A 21,571-nucleotide genomic window follows, 5' to 3' on the forward strand; every position below is an offset into this window, starting at 1 on the left:
TCCCATTTACTTCTTTCACTGATCACCACATCACTGAATTATTGCCATAAAAAATACACTGTCAGCACTGAGAACATAGGTGTGTGGACTTTTTTTATCTGCATGTATCTTCAATCAATTATCCTGCTTTACTAAGGCAAAGGTTACTGACAGAAATCACATTTGCAGTTGCAAATTTGAAATTTCATTGCAATTAAATTTAATTTGAAGCTGTAAACTGTCTTAAGACTCTCTCTGAGGTTGCTGAAGCCACTATCACCTTGAAATGGAATTTTTACTATTAAGGTGACGTAGAGCAGTTTGTGTGTTAGAGCTCAATGCTTAAAATACTTAATTTTTAATACTTAATACTTATATTACTGATGCATGATTTTACCAAATATTTCAATAATGAACCAGAAAATAAGACCATTTGTCATGAACAAATTTTTCCCAATGCAGTAATCTTTAGCCATGGAATCAGTCACTTATTTTTGTCTTAACCTATCTGTCTTTCTCTGGTATCAAGCTCAGAAAAGTTTGTACAGAAGAGGATCAGCCTTCCTCAATCCTTTGCATCTCTTCTTAACTGATACCAAAGTCACATAGTGGTTTCATCAATGAAGCTTGTTTAATGCAGAGTTTCTCTGCCTAACATATTTTAAAGCAGAGCAAAAGCTACCCTGAAAAAAATGCAGCTGGGATAAATATGAAGTTGCGTCTAACATTGTGTTGTCACTTCATTGTAAAATCCAGACCTTGAAGTGCAGTGATACAGGCTGACAGGAGTCCTTGGTCAATTCATGTTTTTATCATAGGAGAGTACTTAAAAAAAGAGCTGGATGGCTTCCTGCAGCTGCTGCTTCATAGGCAAAATTTGTGCTTAGTCTTTGTGAAATATAAACATGAAATCCAACAAAGAGAGTTGATCCTCTGTTCTGATGTGAAGAGGAGACTCAAAAATTCCATTTTTTAATGGGAAAAAAATTGCTTCCTTCTTTTATTTTCTGCCTTTTCTCTCAAAACTATTACAAATCCCCACTCTGCTTGCTGCTGACAGTGACTTGCCATCACTAACCTGCTCAGAAGGGATGCTCAGAAGCATCCCTGCATGCTGCATTCTGCACTAATCACCCCTGACGTTAGCATGTCTTTGGAAATAATTCTGTAAGTAATCAGTTTATGTGGGACTGCTGGGGAGGTTGTGTTCCCAAGTTTACAAGATTGGAACTGAAAGGAAACAGCAGGAGCAGATGAAGAAGGAAGGCTGTGTTCCTGAGGATAATGTAACACTTGGGAGCTAGAAACCAGTAAAATGATTTTTTTAATAGCATAGCAAATTTGAGGATGCTGTGAGCAAGGTCAAACAGCAAAAGTACTCATTTATTGAATTAGCAGGCACTGGGAGGGGTCACACGTTTATGCTGCTTGTGTTCCACCAGCAAAGTTTATATTTGAATAGATTCTTTTCACAACATCATACAGAAAACATCTCCATCTGTCTGTGTGTGTGCTTGTGTGTGTTAACTAATTGCAAAGCATGTTAAGCCTTGGAGACAGAATCCCAGGGTTTTGGATCACTCCTAGACTGCAGCTTTTCAGGGCTGTGGTGTTTGATTGCAGGGATTTGAACTAAGATCCAGGTAGAGCTAAAGTCCTTACAGATTCTTTTAGAGCAGAATTTTAATTTAATTTAATTTTTGCCCATATTGAAATGAGTTTTATGCTTAAAAGCAAATTCTACACTCTAGGTTTTGGGTTGGGTTTTTTCATTTGATTTTGTTTGTTTGTTTGGGTGTTTTGTTGTTTGTTTGTTATTATTGCTGCAAATCAGCAGTAATTAAAAAATGAAGGAGCATATATAAAATATTCCTTTTTTTTCTGACACTTGGGGATTTGCTGTCTTAGCATCATATTTGTCATTTGGGGAGTTTATTACCACTACCACAGGATATTTCTGCAAAAATTCTTGAATAGTATTCCTGGGCAGCCTCTTTAATTACCTTTCATCTAGTTAGACACTGCTCTGTTTGGCAATCAATGCAGAAAGCAAAGTAGACTCAGGTGGCCACAGGATTATTACAGAGATTAAACACATTGACAGTACCAAATGGGTAACTGGAAACTCTTCCCTCTCTGGATTTCACTGCTCACAGCCAGGTATCTGCTCTCCAGCGCTATATTCCCTGAAAATTCCTGTTCAAACAATTATCTTTCATAGTCATTCGACTTAATTGTCTGCATTTTCTAGGCAATATGGGATTTTAGATATTTCAGACATTGTGTATTTCAAGTACTTCATACAGTTTTAACTAAAACACAGCAACACAAAAAGTGGTAGAATATAAAATAAAATGTAGTGAGAGTGATTAGAAACCTCCCCAAATCAGCAGCTCTGTTGAGATGCTGTGTGGTACCCTGAGCTGTTGTGTTGTCCTTTGGGATTCTCTTCTTGCCATTATGCTTAGTAAACATCCCTTGAACGTGATGCTGAGCTTGAGAAAAGAATTTCTCCTCAGAGTGAGAAACCACAAGAGGTCAGTACAGAACATGGAATAGCTCCCAAAGCAAGAGGCTGTCTCTAGCAAAAGTCCTGAAAGAAAAGAAATCATGCAAATTGTTTGTATGTATGTATTAATAAATAAATAGATACATAAAACCCCATTAAATTCAACTCTACTTTGATCAAATTCTATATAACATTTTTCATGCACTCCTTTAATCAAGATATTTTTTTTTTCTGGCACTGATTATACTTTTCCTTTAATCAGACTGTTTAATAACTTGCAGCCATACAAGCAAGTGCTGCCTCTGCTCACCTTTATTTCACTCAATTCATCTTGACCTTCAGGTGCCTCAGGAATTCTTTAATTACCTGCCTTTCTGCCTTTGTTGTGCTTGACTCTATGTGCTGGGTGAAAGGAATGGACCTCTCTGAGTCACCAAAAAGAATGATCTCACGAATTGCCTTCCAATGTTTGAAGGATCCTACAGGAAGGCTGGAGAGGGACTTTTCATAAGGGTGTCTAGCAATAGCACAAGGGGAAATGGTTTGAAGCTGAGGGAGAGTAGGTTTAGACTGGATTTTAAGAATGAGATTGCCATCATGAAAATACATGAGTGCAGATGAACAGTTTTCTGATTATTTGCACATTTTCAGTGTTCATAGAAGCATAGAATTGTTTTGGCTGGAAAAGGCCTCTAAGATCATTGACCTAACACCACCATGGCTGTTAAACTGTGTCCTGGAGTGCCATGGCCACATGTTTCTTGAACACCTCCACAGATTGTGGCTCCATCACCTCTCTGGGCATCCTGTCCCCTATTCTCCTTGCTGGAGATATTTCACTCTGATGCAACTCCAGCAGGGAATCCCTGGCTGCAAAACAAGCTGTATAACCTCATGAATCCATGACCATGTCTATGGAAAGCCAATCTCCCTGGGGCAGGTGTCTCTCACTGTATTGCAGTGTCTTATGTAGACATCTTCCATCTGCTGAAGTCTGATCCAAGCCTGCTCCTTTCCATATGGATAAATATGTGCATATACATTCATTAGTGCAAGAAAGTTCTGGAATTTAGTTGATTAGTTATTTCTTCTTGAAAGGAGCAAGTAAGAATCGGAGAGAGGGCACAGAGGGAAAGCCACTTTCTTCAGAAGGATTTTTAAGCCAAGGAAAGAAGCACAGGAGCCAGGGTTTGGGGTTTATTGAGTTTCACAGGAAGGTTCATGCCAAAGCACCTCCCCAGATTGCTCAGCACGTGTTTTGTAGGGAACAGGTCAAATGGCCAAGAAAATTCCTTCCCTGTGTTGACTTGCACCATCAAGGATACAAGCGCAGGCTGGACCAAGATGTCACCTTGTGCTGTCCCCTCTCCTGTTAGAGCTGCTGGGCTGCTAAATCATCCAGAGCTTAGGCTCTGACTTCCTCTTCTCTGTGTGGTTTCCATGACTACAAAACTCTCTACTAATGAATTCTAAGCCTGCATTAGGTTATGGTATTAAGCTTAAAACTCAGTCTGATGAAGGATTAGGTCTTGTTGGGGCTTAGAAATGGACTCTTCTCATTTCAAAATCTCAGCATCCTGATAATTAAGTTGTATAAACTAGGAAATTGATAGTCCTTCATGGCATCTATAATTACATGGAACTGGAAATGCAATAATGTAAGAAACAAGCTGTCACAATGATGGAGAACATGCCAGTGAATGGGTGATTTTAGGTTTTTTTTTCCTTCAGATTTTGACTTGAGATTTATTGGATTTATTTACTTTATTAAACACTTGCTAATGGCTCAGCCCATTGATCAAAATGCTTGGTGAGCTTTGTGACTGGAAACCTCAACAGGGCTTCTTGTCCTTCCTCAAGACTTGGATAAATGATTTCAGTTTCTGCTTTTTGCATCCTTTGCCAGCTCTGTCAGTGACATCTTCTAGGGTTTGTCTGAGATTTGAGTAGCTCTGAAGCTTCTTGTGTAGAGTCCAGGTAGTAACAGATGTAACTGAGCATTAATTTCACACTTGCAGCCAAAGCCTCCTGGGCTGCAACAGTGAAACTGGCACATTACTGTTCAGACTGTTCCTTCCCTTGCTTCTCACCACCCATTTTGCCAGGTCTTTCCATGCTGTGTAGAGTGTGACCTGCAGACCTGCTATGGCTTTGGGTTAATCTAAGAACTGGGAAAAGAATTATTGGGCACAAGTGGGCTAGAGTGAGATGGCTTCATTCCATCACCTGGTGACGCTTGAGGAGCATGCTGGGGGTCTAGCAAAGAACTGGTGAGAACTTGTGGCAGAGATTTTGATTGAATTGTGGCTAGAGGACATTCCTGCTCAACAGATCTCAAGGCAGTCTGGGGACACAAGATAAAGCCTGCTCAGTCAGTCCTGGGGCTGGTGACCCTCCTCTATCACAGCCTTTTGCAGCACAGGCTGAAGCCAGGGCTGCTCTCTGCTGGCACATTGTTTGTTTGCTGTTTATGGATGAGTGCAGCTGCGTGGGCAAAGCGGTGGGTGCCAGGTGGTGTCTGCTGTACGGGAAGGGAAAGGCTGCTGGTGTGCAGTGGGAGCAGAGCTGTGGATCTCCAGGAGGTTGGGCTGCAGGAAGGAGCTCTCCATGGCTTTTCCCAGCAGGTGTCAGTGGAGCTAAGGAGTGAGGGATGCGACGTGGCGCTGAGTGTGCAGTAGCCAGAGTGTAGCTGCATGTGCCGTGTGTGTACACACCTCCCCTCCACATGTGGTGGGAATTCAGCACTGTTGTTAAATATTTTTTCATTTATCACTTTGGCCTGTTGAAAATTTGTTACCAGTAGTTTTCCTTGCTGGGCATCTGTGAGCTTGCTCAGAGCGAGTTGCCTTGACAACCGGGAAATGCATCCTCCAGCGAGCGGCAGTCGCAAGGTTCTTTTGTTAGCTTGGGTGTTTTGTCGTGGGAAATGGTGTGGGTTTCTCCCTGATGAAGCTGAGCTGGAGGGTGGTGGTTGTATGGCAGCAGGTTTGGAACCCAGTATTAGCTTTGCATATGGGAACAAAGCCAGCCTAGCCGAGTGCTGCAAGCAGCAGCAGGAAAAATCCCGAAGGTGGGAGATGGAAGGTGTTAAAGCACTAACATCATGATGGGTAGCTCATTGCCCTAACAAAACTGAAGGGAAGAATGTGAATGGTGTGATTTATTTATTTCTGATTCTTCACAAATTTTCTGTATTTATTGGCTAATGGGAGAAATGCCCAGTTCACTCTTTGTGTTCACTACTTCTTGGTTTCTGAACTATAGGTAAGAACAGAAAGGCAGAAGAGCCACTGCTTAGGTTTACTTTTTTTATCCCATTAGATCATCTTCACAGTAAAAAATCAAAAGGAAGGTTTTGAAAAGACTCAACAAGAACATTCCCTGCAACAGAAAATTGAGTGCAATAATGGCTTATTATTCCCTAAATCACTTCTTTTTCTTCTTTTCATCACACCTCTCAATATGTTTTGGAGAAAGAATCATAGAATAGAATCATAGAATGGTCTGGGTTGGAAGGGACCCCCAAAGGTCATCCAGTCCAACCCCCCTCTGCAGTCAGCAGGGACATCCTCAGCTAGATCAGGTTGCCCAGAGTCCTGTGGAGCCTCACCTTGAATATCTCCAGGCATGGGGTCCCAACCACCTCCCCGGGCAACCTGTTCCAGTGTTCCACCACCCTCATGGTAAAGAACTTGTTCCTAACATCTAACTTCTGTTACACTCCTTGGAGAAGGGTGTTGGGGCTGAATGTACAAAATATGTCTCCCCTGTGGTTTCAGGGTAAAAGAAGTGGCCAAGATAAGGTGCGTCCAAACCAGAGGAAGTAAGATGATGTGCATGCCTTGTTTTCTCTTCAGATTAACTCTCCTGCTAGCAGTGCAGACTAATTTATCTTTAACATAGACTTTCCCTGGTTGGTTTGCTACAAGCTGGCTCTCTTGTAACAGTATTGTGCTTTTCTATTAAGCTGAGCAGCCCGAATGGAAATTGAAAGTTAATCCAGGGCCTGGAATGCCATCCTCAGCTTCAGCAGATTTTAATATCCATCCCCTCTCCCCCCCAAAAAAATCAAATAGCTGGATTCCAGTAGGATTCTGCTGGTTTCAAGTTCATGTTAAGAAGAAGAGGCAAAATGTCACTGCTCTTTTCCAATAAACTTTTAGTAATCATTTGAATTTTTGGCCCTGCTGTAGTTGCAAAACTGTTTTTCATACAATCATTAAGGTTGGAAAAGACCTCCAAGGTCAAGGCCAGCCCTTAGCACTGCCACGTGCACCACTAAACCATGGCCCTCAGCACCACATCTGCATATTTCTTGGACACTTGCAGGGACAGTGACTCCATCATTGCTCTGGGCAGTTTTTGCTCTGGAAGAGAGTGTTGTTTGCATGGCATTTTTCCTCCATCATATTCAAAGTGTCTCAGACAGAAAAACTCCCAGTAAAGCTTGGAGAGCACTTGAAAACATTTCCTGTTCTTGCCCTTAGGAGAACACACACAGGCTGTAGCTGGCTTGCCTAGTGTAGCACATCCATGAAGCTTGTAAGAGATGTTTTGATTTACACTTCAGGATGAACACAGAATCTAATTCTTGAAGACAGGTACTAAGTACTAGATATTTCAGGGTTTATTTCATAAAGATGTCCCATCAAAAACTTGGTGGCACAAGCAGAACTTGTCATGGCTTGACCACATTTATCTTATTTTATTTCCATGCCCACAGCCTAATTTTCCTCCAGTAGCTCTGGAAATATTTTGTAAACAGTACTAAGAAGGCAGCAAAATGCTATGCCTGAGGCTCAGTCATAACTGAGCCATGTTGCAGTAGCTCTTAATGGATCATCTGTGAAATGTTTTGGTTTGGATTATTATTGTTTCCTTTTCTTTTTTCCTCCCAGTGCACATTTGCCAGCTTTGAAATTCCCACTCTATTTTCACGAGGACCTTAAGCCAAAAAGCAGTAAAAGGAATTCACATGCTAAATGTGAGCAACTTTAGCATGCTCATCAGCAGGTGGTTGGTGGCCTAGCTGGAGAGGAATCCAGGCCTTTGATAAGGTGATGATATTTGATAAGGTCCATAACCCATTCCACTTGGGTCTGTGTGCTTTCATTGAGCCAGCCTGGCCATCCTGCAGTGTTTCTTGGATGCATTTTCCTACCTTTTCTTGCATACAGCTTGCAGCAGGGTCCTCTGTTTACGTGTGGCAGTGTCTGGGTGGATGCACTGAGGTGGCTCAGCACTGGTGATGGCATAATCAGGACTGTCAGTTTCCCATCAGTGTGGATCACTCACAACCAAGTACATTCTGATGAGCTCCTGCCTGCTTTGGCCATCCACCTGGAGCAGATGGCACAGAAGCCCACCTGGCCAGCTGAAAGGCACCTGATCATAGAAGCACAGAATCATTTTGCTTGGAAGAGACCTGTAAGATCATCGAGTCCAACCACTGACCCAGCACTGCAGGTCACCACTGAACCATATCCCTCAGCACCACATCTTCCAGAGATGGAGACTCCACCTCTTCTCTGGGCAGCCTGTTCCAGGGCTTGACAACCCTTTCAGGGGGAGAATGATGTTCTCCTTAAAAATCTACTATATGAAAAAAGAAACCAGCAAATGGAGAGTGACAGCTAATTAAAAAAAAATATATATAAAATTGGAAGCAGAGGATCATGTCTGGAGCTCATTGAACAGAAGCATTTGCTTGTGAGGGTGCAGAGAGGCCTTGGCTTGGTTCTCTAATAGTATTTTAAGATGCCACGTTCAGCTTCTGACAATTCCATCTTCATGTTGGATGGAGCCTGGTGCTTCCAACCCTGGGAGCCAGCAGAGGGCACAGGAGACTACACTGAACCTGCAGCTCTGCTCTTGAGCTGCTCAGCCCAAGCTCCCTGCAGAAATACTCCTGCCCGAGCAGCACGTTTGTGCCCAAACTAGAAAACTGCCTTAGAAGAAAATGTCTTTTGTTTTTGTTTTCAAGCAGGCTGCCCACAACCTCCCCAGTGGGTTTAAAATGTAAAAAATAAAGCAAGCATTCTCCTTTCAGTGCCTGATTTGGATCTCCCTGACACAGTGCAAAGGCAGATATTGAAATTGGTTCTTGGATCAGCAGAGCAGCGTCTTTTGTCTGAGATCCCTTCTGTGGGAGCCTCCCAAAGATAAGGCCAGCAAAGCTGCTCCTTTAAACCACGTCTTCATCTTGTAAAATTGAAGGATATTGAGAATTTTTTTTGTTATATTGTTCCACTTGTTTTGCTTATAGCCCAGACTTTTGTTGTGGCCTTGAAAGGAGCTTTGTCCCAACAGCAAGCTCCATTAAAGACACTGGATTTGTCCCAGCAGCTGGATCTGCTGAGGGGCCAGCCCTTGCAGAATCCAAGGGTTAGGCTGATGCCCAGGACTGTCTTTTTCTAAACATTTACACAGCACAACATCCTGATTAGCATCTCCAAGAGCTGCTTTCATGCAGGAAAGTTATGACAGTAGTGGAAGAAATTTCACATTTTAAACTGTGTTATAATACATGCATTAAAAAAGAGATCAGAACTGCCAAAATTTGTATCATAAAATCATAGAATGGGATGGTAGGGGTTGGAAGGTCCTAGCACAGGGTTGCCTAGAGCAGGTTGCCCAGGATCCCACCAGTGTCCAGGTGGGTTTCGAAAGTCTCCAGAGAAGAAGACTCCACATCATCTCTGGACAGCGTGCTCCAGGGCTCTATCACCGTCAAAGAAGTTTCTCCTTAAGTTCAAGTGAAACCTCCTGGGTTCTGGTCTGTGCCTGTTGTCCCTTATGCTATCACTGGCCACCACTGAGAAGAGTCCAGCACCTCCACCCTTTAGCTCTTGCTGAACACTGAGAGGATCCCAACTCAGGCTGCTCTCCTCCAGGAGAAAACAAGTTCTCTTTGTAAGAGACACATTCCAGTCCCTTTAGCATCTTTGTGGCCTTCCATTCAACTCTTTCCAGTAGTTCCCTCTCTCTCTTGAACTGGGTTGCCTAGAACTGGTCCCAGTACCCCTGATGTGAACTCTCTAGGGCAGAGCAGAGGAGGAGGAGAACCTCTCTCTACCTGCTGGCCACACTCTCCTTTGTGCATTCCAGAATCCCTGTGGCAGGGAACAAGACCTGTAGCAGGAAGAGACACCCAAGCTGATCCTGCTTTTCAAGTGACATGTGCTTGTTGCAGCAGAGGACTGCTTCGCTTTACTGCCTGCAGAAGCAGAGTGCTGCAGTCTCTGAATCAAGTCATCCCTTTCAGTCTTGCATTTTTAGACTTGCCTGGGAGGGGTAAGATTGTATCTCCAGTTACCAGTGAGGCTTTTAAGGTGATTTATTGTGACACTGTGAATAAGCTTTGATTTCTGTAATTTTCTTTATCTGTAAGCCAGTGCTGACATGCAAATGCTGTCCTCTTGTGGTGCAGTGAGCAAAGCAGTGATCCATAAATGCCAAGCGTGTGTCAGTGGCACAAAGTAATTGAACCATTTTGGAGGTTATTTACCAGACCCACTCGGCAGACAGCTGGGGAGAAAGAACTTAAATCCCCAAGTACTGTGATACCTTCTTGGCTTTGCTTCTGCTGGTGCATGGGATTCTTTTGAGGCAAAGAGGGATATGATGTTGTAGCCTGCACTATCTTTTTTGGTGAGTCTTACTTTTGATCTCTTCTGTTAACTTTGAGATTTGAAATGCAGCTTCCCTGAGCAATTACCTGATGTCTCACGAGACACTGAGACTGTTGCACCCTGCTGCAAACCAAACTGCCTTGCCAAGGCAGAGCCTCTGTATGTAACCTTTCCTTTCCTCCCCTTTCTGGATCAACACTGCATTTTAGAAATCAGAGTTGATTGTCTTGCTGGTTTGAAAGTGGCCATGTTCATCTGCATTGATTCTCATGGGTTGGTGGTTTGGGATTTTAATGGAGGTTATTCTCCTTAATGCATGTCGAAGCTTTCCTAACTCTTGCTATGCAGTGACTTTAAGAAATTGCATTTTAGAGGAGAATGTATCAAAGAGGCTCTTTATGTCCTAAAATACTCTCTGTGGATTACAGCATGAAATTTTTGAAAGCATTTTTTTTTTGTATTTCAGAAGACAGACACCAGATACACCTGCTTTTGGCATGAAAAGAAGCCTTTTTTTTTTCTTTACCTTTTATTTTTGATTTGTTTTTGCTCTTCTAACCAGATAAGTATATCTGCATTTATCTGGTTATACATGAACAGAGATTTCCACTTTAAGTCACTCAATAATGTCAAAAATATTGTTGGAATGAGTCTTCAGAGTTGTGTCCATGCAGGTTTTGGTATGCAGCCTTTCTCCTGGGAATGCCACCTCTGATATGGTCATCTCCAATCCTTCCCATCACCCAGTGACCCAATCTGCCAAGGAAGCAGGCTGCTCTTCTTACTTTCCTGTTTTTCTGTGTGTATGTGTGTGTATGTTCTTCAGAAAGCCAAACTTGGGCCAGCTGGTAACAAAGTCATTACTCCAACAGAAGACAAGAACTCAAGTGTGCCATCCAACAATCTGGACAGGGTGAAGCTGACAGACTTCAACTTTCTCATGGTTCTTGGAAAGGGGAGCTTTGGGAAGGTAGGAATTCTTGATGCCTATTCCACTTGCATTCTTTCTCCTTTGTTTTTTCTCAGGGAAGAAGGAATGAATAATTCTCTAGGGAGCAAAAGACAGAGTCAAAAGGATGTGCATTTTGAGGGGGGATTTCTTAAGTTGGAGTAGGGATCCCCCAAGGACTAGGAGACTTCAGCCATGATTTTATTGAAAATAAAACCCCCTCAGAGTGCTGGGCAGGGTATATCAAACAGTTGCTGCCTTTTAGATCCTTATTTCTTGGCAGTTCCAAGGAAATTAAGTCTACTACCTAAGCTTTACTACCTGGGTCACTCTGCCACTTCTGGAAGTCACCTACATTGGTAAGGCTGAATATTGAGGAGGGGAGAGGGGGGAGGAAAGGCCTAGTTTATATAAATTTGAGATCTGTGAGTCTGAAGAAAGCACTGCTGTGTTTCTGGCTGTTTGAACAACCACTTGTGTGATAAAATGCCCTTTACTGAGGAAGTCTTCTGGGGCTTAACATTTTGTCAGCCCTTTGGCAACGTGCCTGTGATTAACCAGAGGGCTTTGGCACAGGCTGTGTCTGAAATGGCTGGTGCAGCTCCTTGCAGTGGGTGAGTAATGGGGATATTTTGGATGTTTTGAACAATTTAGTCTATGCCAATAAAAGGAGAAGCTGGATTGCCATCTATGCAACATGAGTCACCTTCCCTCCTTGGCAGGAAGAACCTTTTCACCCTGTTCTTTCTCTCTGTACAGGTGATGCTGGCAGACAGGAAGGGGACAGAGGAGCTCTATGCAATCAAAATCCTGAAAAAAGATGTGGTGATTCAGGATGATGATGTGGAATGTACAATGGTTGAAAAACGAGTCCTGGCACTACAAGATAAACCACCCTTCCTGACACAGCTTCACTCTTGTTTCCAAACAGTTGTACGTGAGCTCAGGCTTTCTTGCCACCCTGGTGTTTTCCATGCTCTCTGATCATGTTGCCCAGGCAGGCTGTGGATGCCTCCTCCCTCAAGGCCAGGCTGGATGAAGGCTTGACCAGCAGAGTCTAGTTGAGAGGTGTCCCTGCCCATGGCAGGGAGGTTGGAGCAGATGATCTCTAGGGTCCCTTCCAACCTAAGCCATTCTATGCTTCTGTGATCCAACCTATATATTACAGCTTCTGCACACAGAAAATGCTGGAGAAGAGAGATCATGTGGAATCACCTCTTGTATTTTAAATATAAACCTGATGTTTAAAGATTTTTCTTCATGGGGTAGTTCAAGCAGACCACTGTGACAATTCATAAATTCAATAACGTGTGCTTTGTCAAGCCAGAGCTTTAAGCCCTGATTCCCAAAGGTTCCTAAATACTTCTTAAAGATCTGAGGATAGTACTTGAAAAGTCTTAATGGCTGTTGTCATGTTGAGAAGTGATTAGTCATGAATCAATGTTGATGGATTTAATTTAGTTTTCTGGCAGCCTTGACACAGAGAGTTGTTTTTCACTTCCCTCCCTATAAATGTGTGGAGTGGACATTTCCCCATCATATTGTTTTAATCCTCTGAAAACCAGGGGACAGACAGGTTTAAGTCTTACTGTTTGAAGGTCACTGGCCAGGAAAATACTATTTAAGTGCACCAGATATGCTATGGTCGTGTTTGGTTTGAGAGAGCTGGATATGGCCTTTAAAAGTTCTCCCTGTGCAAGAAAAATCTCCCTCCAAAATACCTTGTTGCCATCTTCCTCTGGCTGAAGTGTGTGCCTACAAGAAATTAATTCCATGTCATTTGTAAAGGTTCCAGATACTTTTGTGAACCTAACAATTACTTTTCTTCTTAGCTACTTTTAATAAAATAAATACATATAAAAATAAAATAATTCTATATAAAATAAATATATATTATAAAATATTTTTTTTTACTTTTTTTTAATGCCTCCTATCTTCAAAGGAAAACTTATTAGGAAGGATTAGAAATGGCCTCAAAGCAAGGATTTCCCACCATCTTTAATTTCTTTTGGTTTACATTGATTTTTAGAGAGACAGATTGTTCAGGCAGGACTGTATGTGAGTAATTCTGGGACCCATTGGTCCAAATAATACATAAAAGTGCATCACTAAAAGTGGCAAATCTGGACAGAGCTCATCAGTCTCGCAGGTTTTACAAAGCATTCTGCTTCCATTTCCTGCTCTGTCCATTTTGCCAGGAAGTACAACCAGTCCTAATAATCTAAAAGCTTTATAATACCTTATTAGTGACTAATTTTTGCTGATCAATGCATATCTAACATTTTTTTCTCTAATGTCCTTCCCTGCCTCTCTTCCTACTTTCTCCCAGGACCGCCTGTATTTTGTGATGGAGTATGTGAATGGTGGGGACCTCATGTATCACATCCAGCAAGTAGGGAAATTTAAGGAGCCACAAGCAGTGTGAGTCTTCATGTTTATCTGTTTAAATCATGTCATCATCTTTATTTTATATTCAGTTTCTTCTTCTTGCCAGGCTCAGTATGAAATCTTAGGGCTGGCCTATTTTTATTGTGTTTTTAAGGCTCGAAAGCTGAAGTTTATGTTAAAAATATTCTTTCTACCCAGACCAAAGGTAGCTGTGCCTTTTTTCTTCCAAACTACAGCACAGACAAAGGCCATGGAATGGCTGCTTTCAAAGTGACAAGAATTTAAACAAGGCAACAGGAAATTAAAGATGTTACTTGGTATTCTGGGGCTGTTTGTAAAAGCGAATATAAAAACCAAGTGAGTAGAACACTTCAGCCTGAATTAATGTTACAGGGAAAGGCAATGCAAACAGAGTCAGCATTGCAATGTAAATTACAGTTTACACAAGATAAATTCAAAGTCTAGCTTAGAAGAATTTTGTCATCCTGCCTTTTTTTTTTTTTTTATGGAAGCTTTTCTTTATGAGGAGATAATAAATGATCTGACTCGATGATCTTAAAGGTCTTTTCCAGCCAAAATGATTCCACGAGTCTCTGATGCTATGATTAGAAGTTGTTTATCTACATGATCCCTTTTAGGGAATTGTACATCTGGTGTTATCAGTGAGCAACTGATAATGACCTGCAGCTTGTTCAAATGTGAAGAGCTCCATCAGTACCATTTTAGTCATGCCTATAACATCTCGTCATCATTTATTAGTGTTTCATAAATCACTTCCAGTGCAACTTCTGAAAATCAAGTGTGACCAACTGTTTTAGGAATTCAGCTAAAAGAATTTCTCATTTCACTCTAATTAATCAGGGCTTGTTTCAGTGAGAGCCTTAAATATAAGTACTGGAGATGCAGAATGAAATTTCAGCAACTCGATGAATTAAAACTTAGGTGGTGTCAGGGCAGCCTTGACTCCCAGCTAATGCAACTTGCCAACACCCCTTGCAAACTACTGCTTTCTGACAGCTCATGCCTGTGGAGCATCTCCCAGCACACCCATTCCCAAACACCTCTGATCAAATGTTTCAGAGCTGAGCTTTCCTTTCCCTTATGCCAACCTAAAAATTAATCTCGTCTTTAAATAATCCTCTTGCATAGAATTTGCACAGTTCCACAGCAACTGGCTTCAAACAGCCCTCAATATTGTGGTATCTTTTAGCTGCATTCTGCAATTATATTTTATATGGTAATCATTTTAATTAGCTTTATGTAATTAATCCATTAGCAGCCTCTCTAAAGGGATACTATTTCTGCAAATTATTTTATGCTGTATGAAGTGCAATGTAAATGGAGCTGCATCATGAATCCAACATTGATATGTGATTAGAGATAATGACCTTTGCAGGCAGAGTTAGATCAGTGTAGGAAAATGCTGTGCTCCAGCTGCACCAGTTTTTGGTGGTCTAGAGAGACATTTTCATTCCCTTTCTTAAATACTGAATTATTTTATCATCATCAAGTGCTCAAAATGTATCTGTTAAAGTCAGATTGAAGTAAGATGCCTTTTATGTCATCTGGCTGCAAGACTTTTTATACTTGAATGTATTTTTATACTTTATACACTGAATATTACATTGGTATTATACTATCATTCTTTACCAGAATACTTTATCATTTCCAAAACATTTTATCAGAAGGAAGCCATGAGGCAATAAGAAATCTGTTCTTTTTTTATGTTTCAGGTTCTATGCAGCTGAGATCTCAATCGGGTTATTCTTTCTGCATAACAGAGGGATTGTTTATAGGTATGATCTGACATAAGTGATTTCTGAACTATTTTTAGAAACATACACCCCCCACCTCCCCAAAAGAATCCCTTTCTTTAATGTTTCAGTGCATTTTTAATTATAAAAAAGCAATCACTATAGTATTCTTTTGGTTATGTTGGTGCTGGAGTGCTGGAAACCAAAGCCAGTGCTTTACCTGAGCTTTCCTGATGTCTGCTCTGCCTAAGGCAGCTGGAAACTCTTGAAAATGTAAAATGTTTTCTTGTGCATTCCTGTCTGAGGTTTCATAGGGACTTTAGAGATCATCTACCCCAACCTCCCCACCATGGGCAGGGACACCTCTCAACTCAGCCAACCTGGCCTTGAACACCCCCAGCAGGAAGGCATCCACAGCCTCCCTGGGCAACCTGTTCCAGGGTCTCACCACCCTCATACTGAAAAACTTCTTCCTAAGATTCAATGTAAACCTGCTCTCCCTCAGCTTCAAACCATTCCCCTTTGTCCTGTTTCTAGACACCCTTCTGAAAAGTCCTTCTGCAGCCTTCCTGTAGGATCCTTTCAGGTACTGGAAGGCAGTTCTAAGGTCCCTCAGTGTGAGTGTGCTCTTCATTAATTGTCCAGTTTGGGGGCTGATGGTCATTCCTACTCAGCTCTGTCTGGACTGTCAATCATTGTTCATGTTCAGCCCTGTTCCCTCCATCCCCCTCCACCTCTATTCCTTCCCTAGACTCAGAAATAGATACATTTGCCCTGCTTGATCTTAAACTTTATCATTAAATTACTGTGATTCCTCCTAGAGATCTAAAATTAGATAATGTGATGTTGGATTCAGAAGGCCACATTAAAATTGCTGACTTTGGAATGTGCAAAGAACATATGTTAGATGGAGTAACAACCAGGACCTTCTGTGGCACTCCAGACTATATTGCACCAGAGGTAAATATTGACCATTTCAAGAACCTTTCAGTCTCTGAAATGAAAATTGTCACTGCACACATCTCACAGCAGCAAGTTCTGCAGGCTGGATGCTCCCTGGGCAGTGCCATTTATCCTCCTGCAGGTCTGTTGAATATCTTCAGTGTTACAAATAAAACTTAAGTAAATAAATATCTAGGTGATTGGAAACCTAACTTTTTATTAGATCAGTGCTTTGGGGTTTGGTCTTATTAGCAACAGACACAAAAAGCTGGATCATCACCTTGTGATTTTAAACCTATGGCCTGGAAATCTTCTTACACTAAACTTTATGCCTCAGTTTGTGAAGTCATAGAGCTCAGGGGCGTTGCTGAGGTTGGTGATGAGGTCAGCAAACATTTTATTGGGGGCAAACATAGCTTCTTTAATGTATATCTCCAAAAGTTCCTGACAAAAATACATCTTGATTAAAGGACTCAGGAAATCAGAAACCACTCACTGAGTTTTGGGAAGGGACTTAGGAGGTTTTGAAGGCTTTTGCTGACCTCCCTGCAAAACCATTGTGGTCTTCTCCAGGCCTTGTCATACAAATGGTACACAGGTATCAGCTCAGGAAAGCTCCAGTCTCTCAAACCCTGAACAAAGCCATAAGAGCAGGGTTTGAATGGAGTGAACACAATAAATCCAGAGTTTTCTGAGAGTTGGTGATGCCTGTGCTGTGTTCAAGCCACTGAAAAATCACATTCCAGCACAAACCTAAACTGCAGTGAGTCTAGAAGGAAAATGTCATCATGAGAATCACAGTTCTGCTTTAAAGCACTGTGATAAATGTGAGCTTAGAGTGAAGGTGTTAGTCTGGATCTGATCTGCATTTGAGTAGTTTAGGTATAAAACATTAAAAACAAGCACATGTGGGGATTTGGAAACGATTCAAATATATGAATACTCAAATCTGCTGTTTGTGCATAGGGAGCTCTCAAGAGTCTTGATTTGCTTGGCTGCAAATTCAATACAAGAGGCTGAGTCCTGATCCAAGCTACTCAGTGTTTCACTGAGTGCTGGGCAAGAGGCAGCTCTGGCTGGAACAGTTCTGGCTGTAATTGAATGTTTGTTGGAATATGGGAGATTTATACATGGACAAGTAAATTTGTCTAAGGTGAATTTTGTCATCTCTGTGAAACTGGAATGAAAAATATTTTGGTGGTTTTTCTTTTCCAGTTGCTAATTCATGCTTTCCAGAGTGAAATATTGTGTATTGTAGAACCCTGTTTTCCTCACAGATTGCTCTTGCTTGCAGCAGGATCTCAAACCAAGCAGAGCAGTATTTTATTTTCTCCTGTCAAAACATAAATGAAGCCAATATTACAAATTAAAAAGTGTCTTTTCTGTGGCGATGCTCTTGTGCCAGTTAATACCAAAGAACACATTGCCAGTGCCAAATTGCTCAATATGGGTCAGTACTGGAATGATTTATTTTGCTTTACTTGGAAATTTCATATAAAGAAACAAACCTTTTACCAAAACATTTAGTAACTGGGAGGAAATTAATCTTTTTATTACCTTACAAACAGTCTTTTTTTTCCTTGTTTTTGGTTGGCTGCTTTTCTTTCATTTCTTTCAATCGCATTATTGTGACTGACAAATTGCTAACTAGCTTTGTGGTAAGCTTCAAAGTCAGGCTCATGTTTTGCTTGCAGGAGTATTTCAGCATGTTTCCATGGGCTAAAATATATGAATTTATAATAGATTATAATGAGGATGCATTTGCACAGTCCCATTCCCTGCTGGATGGAGATAAATGAGCTAAGATTAGTAAACTGTTGAAGGTGTCAGGGGTATCACAGAATCCCCAGCAAGGTGGGGGTTGGAAGAGACCCCTGGAGATCATCCAGTCCAACCCCCCTGCTAAAGCAGGGGCACCCACAGCAGGTTGCCCAGGATCAAAAATGTCCAGGCAGGTTTGGAATCTCTTCAGAGATGGAGACTCTACAACCTCACTGGGCAGCCTGGGGCAAGGCTCCAGCACCCTCACATCCTCATGTTCAGATGGAACTTCCTGGGTTCCAGTTTGTGCCCACTGATCCTTGTCCTCTCCCTGGGCACCACTGGAAACATCTGGCCCTGTCCTTGTGACCCTCACCCTTTAGATATTGAGCAGGTCCCCTCTCAGGCTGCTCTTCTCCAGGCTAAACAGCCCCAGGGCTCTCAGCCTTTACTCCTCACAGAGATGCTCCAGGCCCCTCAGCGTCTTTGTAGCCTCTGCTGGGCTCTCTCCAGTAATTCCCTGTTGCTCACTAGGGCAGAGCAGATTTCTGAATGTGCTGCACTCAAGCATAAAGAATTAAAATTCTCTTACCCTATGCAATTTGACAAAGTGCAGAGGTTAAACAGGTAGGATCCCAGGTTTGATCACTTCTGTCAGGCAGAAAGTGGTTATCTAGTAAAGGATATTTATTGATGTGCTAAACTTAAATATTTATGGAATCAATTAATTGTGTTTCCTTGACCAGTCAAGAGCAAGGAAAGGAGATGGATGTCAGGGGGATTAGCAGGGAGGGGTTCTGGCAGCACTGACCCCCAGCAGCAGCACCCTGCAGCAGCCAGAGCACTGGGCTTGACTTCTGGTGTTGAATTCACTGGCTTTGAATTCCAGAGGGATTTAAAGCAGAAACTCTGTTTCTCTTCTCCATCTAATAGCCTCAAAGCCTTAGGTTCTAACCTTGCATTTGCTGGGACTATGGAAGGCTAATAGGTATTCCAGGGGTTTGGAAAGTCTGCATTTGACTGTTTCTTGTGCTCATAATATTTATTTCTTTTAATAACCGAGTTTCAACTTTTCCAGCAGACTTATAAGATATGTTCACAAAAGGCTTTTTCTCTCTTGCCTCTGGGATATAATCTTTTCATCCCAACTGACTCCCAGCTGCAAGCTGCAGTGATCTAAACATTCCTACAAATTGTTAGCATTAATCTCTGTGTCCTGCTCTTAACTGTGCCTTCCTTGGAGGCAAAAAATAAAAAAGAGAGAGAAAAAAAGGAATCAACATTTCTCTGCCAATTTGACTTGATGAGAGAAATTCCTCCCGAACACTTCCTGAGCTCTCAAACCCACAGAACCTGAAAAGGCAAAGCTCTTACAATATGGTAATAGATTAAATGGGACATGTGCAAAAGGAGATGAAATAGAATCATTAAGGTTGGAAAAGATCTCTTAAGGTCATCAAGTCCAACCATCAACATAACACCACCATGCCCCCTAAACCATGTCCTGAAGTGCCATGTCTATGTTTTTTGAACACCTCCAGGGATGGTGATTCAACTACCAACCTGGGCAGCCTGTTCCAGTGCCTGACCACTCTTTCAGGACAATTATTTAAATTGATGATGGATAAGGAGGGGAAGGGAAGTGTCCTATCACCTTTCCACTCCTCCCTGGCCCGCTAGGCCAGAGCAGAGGCTCATAGCTGGAGGAGGGTACATGTCTTAATTTCTGGGCACATACACACTGCTCTGCCCACTGTGGTGAGACAGGAGGTCATGTTAATGCAGCCCTCTTTGCTCTGAAAGATACCAAGATTTGTAGGTGCAGATAGGATTGTTTTGGTAGCTGCTGCAAGGCAGCCAGTGATGGCTTTGAGTGGAGCAGCTGGTGGGCAATACATGATGGTTTCTGGATGAGGAGGAGGCAGCTGGTGGAAATACAACGTTCAGAACTTGCTGACTTAGTAGCCATGCATGTTTGACTGCACACTGAAAACTCATCTGCTTCCTCCCACGTTGTAATTCCTCCCTTGAAGGGAGCTTTCTTTCCTCTCCTCTGCATTTCCCAATTAGAGCTTTGAGCAGCTCCCAGTATTATGAGTGTCACCACTGTGACAGGCAGGCTGGTGGCTGAACGTGGCAGATTGCTTCTCTGGGTTTCACTTCGTGGTAGCCTCCCCAGGATTAAGCTGGTGATTCAAAGTGGATGTGGTTAATTAGGGTTAAGGGAGAAAAAACTGCTGGTGTACAGCAGCAGGCATTGCCAGTGCCACCTTCTGCTACACTGCAGCAGGGTCAAGGGGGTTTCATTGCATTTGCAGTGGGATCCTTCCAGTCCCAGTGGAACTCGATGTCTGTATTTATTTCTCAAGTCTCGCTCTTGGGCCTCTTGCTGCAAGAAGGACATAGAGTTGCTGGAGCAAGTCCAAAGAAGGGCATCAAGGCTGGTGAAGGATCTGGGGGATGGGTCTGGTGAACAGACTGGAGAAAGGTCTGGTAAGGAGTGGCTGAGGGAACTGTGGTTGTTCAGCCTGGAGAAAAGGAGACTGAGGGTGAAACCTTCTTGTTCTCTACAGCTCCCTGTAAGGAGATTGTAATGAAGTGGGTGTTGGTTTCTTCTCCCTAGTACCAAGTGACAGGACAAGAGGAGATCCCCTCAAGTTGTGTGAAGAAAGGTTTAGGCTGGAGATAAGGAACAAATAGTTTACTGCAAGAGTGGTCAGGGATTGGAACAGGCTGCCCAGGGAAGAGGTAGAGTCACCATCCCTGGAGATGTTCAAAAAATGTGTGGTTATGGCACTTCAGGACATGGTTTAAGGGCCATGGTGGTATTAGGTCAGTGGTTGGACTCAATGACCTTAAAGGTCTTTTCCAACCAAGGTGATTCTGTGGTTCTGTGTGCGATTCTTTCTTCCTGTGCCTGGTTCTGGCAAGGGAGGCATGTGCCAGCTCAGAGAGGATCTGTTGATCAGATGCATCTGCTGATGTTGACATGGTGCATCAAACATGACTCTGACCATATGTTAGGTTAAATGTGGGAGCTTTTTCATGGTAATTCTGTCTTTCTTACTGATTCCACTTGGTATTGCCTCACAAAGGCAGATTTAATTGGGGCAGGTTACCTTTGCTGATAAGAATCCTATTCCGAGAGCAACCCAGCCTTGACTCACCTCTTGCTGGATAAACAAACAAGCATCACTGAGTCCATGCTTTAGTACAACTCTTACTTTATGCCACATTCAGAAGATCTCCTCTCCTCAGCAATCTCATCAAACTGTTTCACAACAGCAACACAAGTATTCTGTGGCCTCCTGGACAGACCTGGCTGCCAGACTGAGAACCATGGGTGGTGTAGCAGCATTTTCCTTCTCACTATGGATCCATCTTTTGCTCATTTGTTGATTGGAAGGAACTCTTCCTACCCAAACTACTTATATGAAGCTCACTTATTGTACAAAATGCTCTGCCCTTCTAATTTACTGACCTTCTGCAAAACACCCCTGTTTTATTTATTGATAAAATACTCTTTTTCCATAAGGAAAGCAGAGGTTGTCAGAGAAGGGTTGAGGACAAACTATTTTCTCATTTTCTCTGCATAAAGGCAAGTAGCTCTTCCAGCTACAACTTTGGAAGTGTTTGATCTTCCAAGAAGCAACACTGA

The 21,571-nt window shown here is 42.3% G+C and overlaps 1 protein-coding gene across 1 annotated transcript in view; it reads left to right on the forward strand.

The window, feature by feature from the left end:
* PRKCA (protein kinase C alpha) overlaps window positions 1–21,571 on the forward strand; it is a 149,711-nt gene that overhangs the window by 118,097 nt on the left and 10,043 nt on the right. Inside the window, exons 9-13 of the mRNA XM_054394006.1 lie at window positions 10,946–11,089; window positions 11,828–12,001; window positions 13,398–13,489; window positions 15,190–15,252; window positions 16,032–16,170. Coding sequence (XP_054249981.1) covers window positions 10,946–11,089; window positions 11,828–12,001; window positions 13,398–13,489; window positions 15,190–15,252; window positions 16,032–16,170 — 612 coding nt within the window. The remainder of the gene's footprint in view (window positions 1–10,945; window positions 11,090–11,827; window positions 12,002–13,397; window positions 13,490–15,189; window positions 15,253–16,031; window positions 16,171–21,571) is intronic.

The sequence above is a fragment of the Indicator indicator genome, chromosome 29 (assembly GCF_027791375.1).
Source record: "Indicator indicator isolate 239-I01 chromosome 29, UM_Iind_1.1, whole genome shotgun sequence".
Taxonomy (NCBI): domain Eukaryota; kingdom Metazoa; phylum Chordata; class Aves; order Piciformes; family Indicatoridae; genus Indicator; species Indicator indicator.